General features: G+C 37.7%; 1 protein-coding gene across 1 annotated transcript; it reads right to left on the bottom strand.

Moving 5' to 3' along the window:
• Nucleotides 1–1,308: 1,308 nt before the first annotated feature.
• On the bottom strand, nt 1,309–8,512 carry LOC107792118 (kinesin-like protein KIN-14I). The gene is made up of 18 exons (XM_075217637.1): nt 8,053–8,512; nt 7,489–7,655; nt 7,256–7,399; nt 6,893–7,123; nt 6,743–6,814; nt 6,062–6,130; nt 5,648–5,860; nt 5,482–5,563; nt 5,310–5,405; nt 5,038–5,214; nt 4,845–4,951; nt 4,555–4,733; nt 4,294–4,455; nt 3,933–4,186; nt 3,688–3,851; nt 3,339–3,530; nt 2,245–2,759; nt 1,309–1,914 (listed from the first exon to the last, which is right to left on the bottom strand). The coding sequence occupies exons 1-18, from the start codon at nt 8,171–8,173 to the stop codon at nt 1,797–1,799; spliced, it is 3,063 nt and encodes a 1,020-aa protein (XP_075073738.1). The 5' UTR covers nt 8,174–8,512; the 3' UTR covers nt 1,309–1,796.
• Nucleotides 8,513–10,960: the final 2,448 nt, after the last annotated feature.

Here is a 10,960-nt window from a genome sequence, read left to right as displayed (position 1 = left end):
AACTAGTCCAAATCTCCATCAAATGGCTTCAAACTTTGTATACAACCTATTTAGACTATTTCTAATAAGTTCAAACAATATTCACTCCAAATTTGTCACAAAATTATATTTGAAATTTAACAAGATTAGCATTAAAGGAGATGAGATTTTAAGTTTCTCGCGTATGTTTTTGCGTTTTTTGTAGATGTGATATATATGTACCAACTTGAGGAAAAAGGAGAATGAAAACTTACGGATGTTTCACACATGAAGATATAGAGAATAAAAAAAAACGGGAAAAAAATCGAATCTAAGCTTATTGATATTTGACTATATATTTACAAACTTGTAACTAAGCTAAAAAATTGCAAGGTCAGCTTATGAAGTGCATTATTCCGTAATTTTGTCTTTCATAACAATAGTGCTTCCCTTTTATGATCAAGCGCTTCCCTTTTTATTTTTCGTTAAAACACTATATTTTACTTTGTTTCCTTTTGAAGTAGAATGTCATATCATATATAAAGAATTAATTAATAGCTTATTGACATAATAATATCAAAAATTAGAAACTAAGTAGCTTATGGTAGAACGAAAGCTTCATAATCAAGGGGTCGTTTGGTATGAGGTATAAGAAGGTATAAGAGTGGTATACAAATTTAATACCACCTTAATACTCTCTTTGGTTAGCAAACCAGGTATAAGTTATTCGGTGTTAATTTTAATACTGGGATAACTTATACCTTATAGAAGGTGGGGTAATTAGCACCGGTATAACTTATACTTTCTTCTTAGAAATTATGCAATTGTCATTCTTAATACAACATACCAAACAATGAATAAACAACAATTCCAATATAACTAATCTCAGCATAACTTATCCCAATATAACTTATATCGGCATAACTTATATTTATATAAATCGTATTCCAACCAAACAACCCCTAAGAGTTTAAGACTATTGACTGTAATAATGTGAAAAGGGTGATTGTTAAAGTTGCCAATATATTTTTTTATTTTAGACACACTTTTAACTTGCCTTAAATGTTTAATAGGAACAAAGCTTAGTTGAGGTGCCAAAATAAAAATCTTGACAACTTTAAGGGTCCACTATGACAATTTCCACATGCATTATGACAATTATATTAAATTTATAAAGTTGGCAAATGCAACCAAAACAAAAAACCGATAACGTGACACTCGTTTAATGCTTGTTCAACCATGTTTCCATTTCACTTGGTTTTAAATGCAACGAAACAACAAATTTGTAGCTCATCCACAAAGGATTGCTTCCTCTGCCAACAAATAGAAAAGATATAGCCAGTCTCAAAATAATAGCAGAAAAATAAAAAATAATATATATATATGTGTGTGTAATATACAAGTTTAATACATTTTTGTGGCTACCAGATATAAATAGTTTCGGACACGGGCTAAAAGTGATCTTTGCCCTTGAAATTACTCGACTCCAAGTCCATTGACACATTAAAAGAAGTAATTGGTATCTATAATTCTATTATTTCTTTTTCTCATTTTCTGCATTTTCTTACATTCTGCATCCCAAAAGAATGGAAAAAAATGAAGGACAAGCCAACAACCATATGAACAACTGGAAACTCATCAGTGGGACACCAAAAACAATTTCAAGATCACCGCTGGAGGAAAAGCTGGCAACTGAAGCTATTGCCACACGCTCGCTCTCTTTCACTCTAAAGAATGCAGAGTGAAAAGATTGACAAGAAAAAAAAGAAAGAAAAAGGATACACAAATGCACATCTTTGGTTGCTTAAGCATCAAACTCAGCTAAGTAAGAACATTTATCACTTGCCACTCACTGTTTTTCGCTTTCCTTCTAAAGCAGCTGCTCTTCCTGTTTTTGCAGATGGTGAAACCATCCCATTAGAAAGTCTCCTAGTTGGTGGTGGGGGAATCAAGCTCCTGCATTGATTTGCATAGAAACAGGTTAGTGTGCATGTTGTTTCATTTGACATATTTGTTGATTTAGTTTTAGTTTGTTTACTTAGTTGGTAGAAAAGCTCATTTGCTAAAGGTTAAAAAAGCATGTATTTGCAGACAATTATTGATGTTGTAGACCAAATAAATAGATAAAAAGTATCCATTTTGATCAATTTAAGCTTTTAGACGAGGCACGCACAAACTTCAAAAGTTGAAGTATACTTCTTATTATGCCAATGCATGGAGATATAAGCAGCTTCTTAATGCAGGCAGTCCAAAATTAACAAGTAAAATGCTCTCATGAGTTGATACCTTATTTCTGGCTTCTTCACTTGCTTAGGACTAGGTTTTTTGAGTTTTGATCCCAGTCCATTGGGAGTCTGACTAACTTTCTGAAGATTTGGTTGCCAAGGGAATTCGAGCTCAGAAGAGTCACTTGTTGCAGTTTCCACGTCATCCAAATCATCCATGGAACCTGCTTCAGACTGAATCCTACTTGCCTCGTAGTCTTGGCTGTCCTTTTTATTTGCTGCAACTTTGTTTATAGGTTGTTCAGGATACACCTTTGAACCGTCAGAGGAGCATTTCGTATATAATAGGTCAGATGAATGCCTAGTTTCGTCTTCCCATCCTCTTAAGGAACTACTTCTACTCAGACCATCTTGCTTGTTCACCATAATTTTGTCAACCCAATCACCAGAGACTGATTCTTTGTCGTCTTCCCTTGATGCAGGGCTATTGACTGGTGGCCAGGGAGGAGAATTCATCTGAAAGTCTTTGGGATCTAAGCTTCGCCTTCTCATCTTTGACGCAGACTTCTTCTTAACCTGAGAAAAGATTTGAAAACATCGACAACTTTGAGCTCCCAATGCAAGTAAACTGCATAGAGGGAAAGATACATTTGTTCCTTCTGTAATCAGAATACGAAGGATAGCAGGGGGAAGAATGTCCTTAGCCTGATTGGTTTACTAAGCTGGAGAGACTTGAACTATCAAGAAGTCAGAGAAACGCATGAAGAGGAACATGTTCAAGAGGGAATCAGAAGATGGGTTAGCCAGGTAGTTAGCCCGGTAATGACTTTGTTTCCTAGATAGATAAGGGGCTAATGACTCAATCCCCTCATAGGAGAATACCTAGAATGTATGCAGAAGCATATAATGAACATTTTTACTTCTTTGAAAACCATGTTACATCTAAATTCGTATAAGATAGTTTCGAGGCTGTAGAATGGTTAGTGACTATAGCAAAACAAAACTCTTGTGCAACTGGCATTGGTATGTTTCTATTCTGTATGATAAAAATTACAATGTGCAACCAGTGAAGCATAAAATTTGTATTACTTGATTAATTAATAATATTACATATGAGGGTAAAAGCTAGATGAGGCATGTACGAAAAATATATACCTCTATGTTACTACCAACATCTTCCATCAGCTGTCTATGATGGCTTGAAAGGTCTACCATACTCTGGCAACTAGAAGAAAGAGAAGATCCGCAAGATCCTGTTCTGACTCTTTCTGGAGTACTTGATCTGGAAATTGGGCGGCGCCCTTGCTCTTCTTCCTTCCTTGCTAAGGCTGCCTTAAGACCGGCAATCTGTTGAAGGGGAAAAACTAAAACTTAAAATCCAAATGCAATTGAACTACATCTTTTGAAGAAAAGAATTGTCATTTTGTTATCTACATTGTAGAAGGGAAAAGCAGTTCATGCCTATAAGTTCACTGATAAACAAAAAATATGGCAATTTTGAAACCTGTTCTTTTAGTTCCTTGACGTCAGAACTCTCCTTGTTGACCCGTGCAGTACCAAGCTCAACTGTAGAAACCCGTTCAGCGAATTTCAGAGTGCTGAGTGTTTCTCCAACAGCATTAAGCTCAGGACTTATATGAACAAACATCAACGTTTTTGCTTGCCCTCCTGATAGATATGAAAGCCAAAACTTGAATAGCAGAAAGAAGAGGGGGGAAAAGTTCTATGGCTACAGCACAAAGATCTTACCAAGAGAATCCTGAAGCAATTGCGTAAGCTTACTATTCCTGTAGGGAACGTGTGAGTTCTTTTGAGCAAGTGAAGATATGACATCTCCTAAAGCAGAAAGAGACTTGTTGATATGTGTAGCCTCTTTCAACCTATCACCAACTGCCTCTGACTTGTCCACTCTTTCACTTCCTGCTAGGTCAACGAGGTGCATGGAACCACGAAGAATTGCACCAGATGTCATGTTTCTTCCTTGAACATGAACTGTAAGGCAACTGCAAATATGCAAACATAAATATTTATATACAGAGCAAAGGAACTTAAATCAACAGTAACTTCCACCTTAAGACAGGAAAATAGAAAAAGGACATATAAGGAGCACCTGTGAGAGCGACTACTTCTGTCGTTCATGGCAGTAGCACTCACTGCACGATTCTTGTGCCCAAGGTTCATCAGATTCATTACATCAGAAGTTGATGTTACCGGAACAAGATTTGCATCAGGTACATTGAAACCCTTCTGGGAACTATTACGAATTTCTACTGTATTTAGAAGTTAAGTTCAAACATTTAAGAGACCAAAAAGATAGAGAGCTAATAGTAATATGAAAAGGCAAAGGAATGAATGGTTGCACAAAGGATATTTTTTGTTAACACCATCTGGGGTAAGGAGATCTCTGACTTGCTCATTATAAATCTCAACCATCTGAACTGAAATATCATAAGAAATAACATCTCTTCTCTGTTCTGAGATAAGGAATAGATCACTCAATGCCCTGTAATTCACACCAAGGGTCTCCTTCGTGAGATCTGATGGGCCAGTCTGTAGGTAAAAAAATTTAGGAACAATTAACATAATGTTTTTGCCTTTTCTCTTAACCAAGTGATATCCACTTCTATGATTAAACAGTTCGAAAATTAGTAACTGCCTAACCATCGTATGTGTTTTCCCTGATCCTGTTTGTCCGTAAGCAAAGATACAAACATTGAAGCCATCAAGAACAGACCGGATCAAAGGCTGTGTATCTGCAAACACTTTCGCTGCATTGTGATAAATAGAGACTGTTAGAATGAAATCTAAAGCTGTGATGTTCATGAAAAAGGAAAAGTATAAGGAACTTAGCGACCTTGGGTTGCAGAAGGACCAAAGACCTTGTTAAAAGTGAATAATTTCTTTCCCTCTTTTCCATACTTTGAAGGAGTAGTTATTGTAATATTCTCGTCATCTATGTGATCCACAGTGCTTAGACCGTTTTGTTGGCCAGGCAAGAATGGTCGCACCCGGCAATACACTCTGATGTTCCCTGTCCAAATATGTAAATGTACACGCAGAACAGTGGTTAGTATCTACCAGCAGATTGCAATGAAATTAGAGCTTATTCTATAAAACAGTGTTTACCTTTAAGGTCTTGCACTTGATTGTAAAGCTTTCGATTTTCCTCCAGAACCTTTTGGTAACTCGAAGCAGCGTGAGCTAAACCATGCAGATGTTTACCTTTTCAAAAGAGAATTTAGTTGCTAAATCCCAGTCACAATCTCAATTAGCATGAACCAGTTCTATTCAGTTGTACCTAGATTGCTGACTTCCTCCTGATATTTCAGTTGAAGAAACTGCATGTCTACTTTAGCAGCATGGAGAGTAGATTTCAATTGCTACAGATTATGAACAGGGTATATCAATCAATCAGTTGAACCCAAACATACTTCATTCTCTGATTTGCAGAAGAACTCCTATACCTGTACTTCTCTATGCTGTTGTTCAACCAGCATAAGCTGCTTTACAACCTGTGTTGTTGATACACCATCATTTATGTTTATCCTGTCGCATGTCCCTTCAGAGGCTGCTTTTTCTTCATCCTTGACCATTGCGACCTGCGTCTCCTCACGTGTAAGCTCCAAGGGAGATCCATCGGTAGTTGAAACAGCTGTCTCTTTATGGGAGGTCTTCAACTGTCATATCACCGAAAATATGTAAGACCCAACTGTAAGCAAAATAGGACAGTGTGATACTTTCATCATATTTCAACTGCTAAAAAGAGCAATCTGTTCTATCATATTTCAGATGCAGGTAAGAAAACAAGAAGTTGGGAAGAAGAAGCCTCATACAATATGTAGTAAAACAAAAAACACCAGTAACGAAGGAGCTCCAACCTGTTCACTTTGGCTGGCTAGCCGATGCTCAAATTCTTCCATAACTTTGCTCAACATATTCTCCACAATCTGTCCAAAATGAGAAACTTGTTTATTTCAGGTAAGCGGACCATCAACTATTTTTTCAAAGAACTCTATAACCAATAGGATACTAGAGGAAGAAGCCTGCTTGATCCCAAAGTTCCAAGTCTATGTTCCTCTCCAGAGACATTTTCTAGAACTTTGGGAGAATCTGATTGTAGGAATAAGATAACCTAGTATTGTAGTTTGCTACAACAACGGAATGATGGCATCTGTTGTACTCTATATTTCTTGGGTGATGCCTCTTTCTAACTATCCATGCAAACATCAAATCTTATAGACTAGATTTACTGTCCTTACTAAGCCTTTACCCTCTGAGGGAAGCTAGAGAAGTAAACTAATTACGTGGACCCTGTTGTGAAGATTAGCGTATTTCTCTATATGGCAGATTAATTGTCATCAGAGCTGTCTATTGGGAATCACATTTAGAAAGATGATTATCATTCACCTTATCGGGAAAAAAAATGATTATCATTCATAATCCCTAGCAACTGAATGAAGTAGCAGTAATGAGACAAAGAGCTTTTTACATGAAACATATCAAACCCTTCTGTGGAATCCCTTTTCCAAGATTGTGGAAATCAAGCTAAGATCACTTACAAATGGAACATCTTCTTGCTTCTTGTCAGAGAGAAGCTCGCGAACAAGCATATGCAAGGACCCTGTGTTCACCTGGAAATGAAAGATTAAGATATTTACCTCGTTCAACATATTTTGAGATGCCAAACATTACAAAATAAGATTACAAACCATTTCACGAGCATCAGGCTCAGTGCTATCAAGAGACTTGTCGCTGATAGATGAAGTCCTTGAGATTGAATTCATGAATGGCTCAGAATTTCTTCGGAAAAATTGCTTTCCTGCCGATGATGGTTTTGAGTTCCCACTGTATTTCCATGATCCACTTCCACCTCCTTGTTTCCACTCTGCATATGATTTCAGTGCTAGCACACAATTGACAATTCTGGAAGATTTCCCTCCCTAATTCAGGAAATGATAGAACATTTCAAACTTTGGTTCAAGAGGTGTCTTTAGGTGTTCGATCAACTAGCTTAGAGCATAACTAACACAAGATCAAACAAACATCAAATTATCCACAAATCATCTACTTACTTTCTCCAAATCAGATGCTTCGAAAGAGGCAAGCCCCATTTCTTCAACCGCTACAAGGAAGTTGCGGACATTTTCAAAATATTGGTACGCAGAAAGAGCTGCCCCATCAGGGACATTAACAGAATCAGGAGGTGCTTCAACTACCTAATAAACCAAAGTAGAACTAGGTCAATGACTAGCTGAAACTGATTATAGATAAAATGTTGAACCAAAGGAGCTTCATAAACCCCCACTTTTTGCACGGCACCGGGCTGAATTTTATTAAGAACATTGCAAAGCACAATTCCACTGCGCAATCCAAGTCTGAAATCTTCTTCTGAAGGCTCCGCCGGCAAATCTTTAGCCGCAACCACTCCGACTGTCTTTCTGAGCCACCCTGCTGCTTCATATCTTCTCAATGCTGCATTTGTTCTCATTTCAAAATCAAGATATATTTGAAACAAAAACGAACATATTCAGGTGGGAGAATGGGAACAATTTTCTTTTCTTTTTTTCCCTTCCTTTTCCTGTTTCATGATTGATGGGAAATTCAAAAGACCGAGAATCTTGGAAATGCACATTAAATAGACAAACAATGTAGTAATAGCGAAATTAGGTTCATCTCAAATAATATGCATTAATAACAACTACTTCCAACAGACGAGGCACTTAATTTCAATATAATGCATTAATTGATTCACAGAAACATGACAAATTGATTAAAAAGATCAACAGTGTGAAATAAAGGAAGATTCATTAACACATAAACGAGAAAGCGTAAATGATCAAAGAAAGGAAGGATAATAAAGGGAAATTACAAGCTTCCTCAGCTTTGCGAGAAGCCAAATCAATGTCGCTCAGTCGCTTCCCGTGTTGTTGCAAAACATCCTCCACCACTGATGCCACAGATATTGCTAGAATCCCCTCCTCCATTGCCATTGCCCCAGAACAATTAAAAAATCAACAAAATTGGGGAGTTTTCGTTGGATGATGAAAAACTATGTTCAATAAAAAAAAATGTACTTATCTCTGCATTATATGTACGGATTGTATGTATATACAGAGAGAAGAGAAGGATGGCAGGGTTTTTTGGTGAGAGGATCTTAATTGGGGAAGAAACAAGAACGACAACAAAATGGAGGGGAAGTTATAGGAGGAAAACAATGATGATGAAACTGGGTTTGATCTTTTCTTTTTTTGGGGTCAATGAAATTTATTTATTTTTAATTCCTTTTTATTTTTTCCTGTACGTAGACTCTCTCCTCTCCTCTCCCCTCCGCGCGCCATCACCATGGCCACCTTCGCTTTTTCTCTCTCACACGCACGCACACTCAGTTTAGGTGTAAGAAACTACCTGCCGAACCTTATTCCGAGCCGAAAGGTTCGGGTTATCTTATGGTTCCTGTATTTCTTCCCTTTTTTTTTTCTACTTAATTTTGCTTTAAAATGATTTAGAAGTTTTTTTTTTCTCAACCGAACGCCAAGCAGAAGCAATTTTTACGTTGTGAAGATGAATCTTAAATTTGTAGCTTACCACTTTACTTCTTTAGAAGTATTAATTTACTTAAAATAAAATATCATTATAAGAATTATATTTAATATATGAAACCGCCTTAATTTCATTTAGTTATTTCTTTTTGAATGTATTTTGTAGTTTTATAAATTTAGTTAAAGTTTCTCATATAAAATATTAAAGATATTTATTTATTTAAATAATACTAATTGAAAATGAACGTATAATATTTTCATTTATATTTTAAATTTTAACAAACTCAGGAAGTAAAATCAACTCACTCACATAATGATAGTAGTTGTGATAAATCTATATAGTCAGTTTTGCAGTAACACACACGTTATTTGTCTATATAATATCTAACTGTCACTGACTTAATAGTTCCTACCTTTGTGGTAGTGGAAATCTTCTAATTCAATTTTATGATTAATGCATAAGATACTTTACTTTTAACTCAAGCACCAATTTTATTGCCTTGAGTTCTTTTTTCTTTTTGTTAAATCCTATTCTTGGTGCCTATCTATCACCCCTTTAACACTACCGGAAATTTTATATATTGCTTTTAAATCATCATCATACTATATTATAAGTGTGAAGACTCTATGTCAAAATTAAAAGATTAAAATGGGAATTGTAAATCTGAATGACCATTTTGTCCTTAAACTAAATATTACTTTAGAAACATTTTTGTACAAACATGTAAATCCGTTTGTATGAGGAACTAGGGAACAAAGGCGGGGAGAAAAAGTTACTCCGACTCGCTAAGGTGAGAGAGAGGACGGCTCGGGATTTGGACCAAGTGAGGTGCATAAAAGATGAGGACGGCAAAGTTTTGTTGGGGGATGACCAGATTAAGAGGAGATGGCAGACCTACTTTCATAAACTTCTAAATGAGGAAGGGGATCAGGATATTGTACTAGGTGAATTGAGGAACGCCGACAGCCCCCATGAACTAAGTGATTGTCGGGACATTGAGGTCGATGAGGTCATGGAGGCAATGCGTAAGATGAGAAAGGGCAGAGCTACCGGACCAGATGAAATTCCGGTTGAGCTTTGGAGGTGTGTGGGTAGAGCAGGCTTGGGATGGCTTACTAAGTTGCTTAATGTTATATCCAAGACTAATAGGATGCCCGAAGAGTGGAGGTGGAGTACAATGGTCCCGTTGTATAAGAACAAAGGCGATATCCAGATCTGTAACAACTATAGGTATATTAAATTACTAAGTCATACCATGAAAGTCTAGGAGAGAGTGGTAAAAATGAGAGTGCGAAGGACGGTGTCTATTTCAGACAACCAGTTCGGGTTCATGCCGGGGCGATCTACCACAGAAGCTATCCACCTTATTAGGAGGATGATGGAACAATACAGGGATAAGAAGAAGGATCTCCACATGGTGTTTATCGATCTAGAGAAAGCGTACGACAGGGTTCCTAAGGAGGTCTTATGGAGATGCTTAGAGGCTAAAGGGGTCCCAGTTGCCTACATTAGGGCGATTAAGGACATTTATGATGGAGCTAAGACTCGGGTTAGGACAACAAGAGGCGATTCAGATTATTTTCCGGTTATTACGGGGTTGCACCAAGGGTCTGCGTTCAGCCCTTTCCTATTTGCCCTGGTGATGGATGCTATAACGCATCATATTCAGGGGGAGGTGCCATGGTGCATGCTATTTGCTGATGACATAGTCCTAATCGATGAGACACGACGCGGCGTCAGCGAGAGGTTAGAGGTTTGGAGACATACCCTTGAGTCCAAAGGTTTCAGGTTGAGCAGGACGAAGACGGAATACCTTGAGTGCAAATTTGGGGCAGAACCGACGGAAGGGTAGTGGAAGTGAGGCTTTAAGTCATCCCTAAGAGGGGTAGTTTCAAGTACCTGGGGTCGTTTATTCAGGAGTCCGGGGAGATCGACGAGGATGTCACACACCGTATAGGGGTGGGGTGGATGAAATGGAGGTTAGCGACGGGAGTCCTGTGTGACAAGAAAGTGCCACTATTACTGAAAGGTAAATTTTATAGGGCAGTGGTTAGGCCTGCTATGTTGTATGGGACCGAGTGTTGGCCGGTGAAGATCTCACACATCCAGAGGATGAAAGTTGCAGAGATGAGGATGTTGAGATGGATGTGCGGGCATACAAGGAATGATAAGATTAGAAATGAAGATATTCGAGAGAAGGTGGGTGTGGCCCCCATGGAGGACAAGATGCGGGAAGC

This window comes from Nicotiana tabacum, chromosome 7 (genome assembly GCF_000715075.1).
Source record: "Nicotiana tabacum cultivar K326 chromosome 7, ASM71507v2, whole genome shotgun sequence".
NCBI lineage: Eukaryota > Viridiplantae > Streptophyta > Magnoliopsida > Solanales > Solanaceae > Nicotiana > Nicotiana tabacum.
Note: the sequence above shows the minus strand (reverse complement) of the source record. Positions and strands in the feature narration are given on the sequence as shown.

Excerpts from the sequence above, each read along its gene's own strand:
- LOC107792118 (XM_075217637.1), bottom strand. The coding sequence starts at position 8,173 with ATGGCAATGGAGGAGGGGATTCTAGCAATATCTGTGGCATCAGTGGTG. Across the intron at positions 7,656-8,052 it reads TCGCAAAGCTGAGGAAGCTT|CATTGAGAAGATATGAAGCA; the intron begins GTAATTTCCCTT and ends GAACAAATGCAG. Across the intron at positions 4,456-4,554 it reads CCAGATGGTGTTAACAAAAA|AGTAGAAATTCGTAATAGTT; the intron begins ATATCCTTTGTG and ends ACTTCTAAATAC.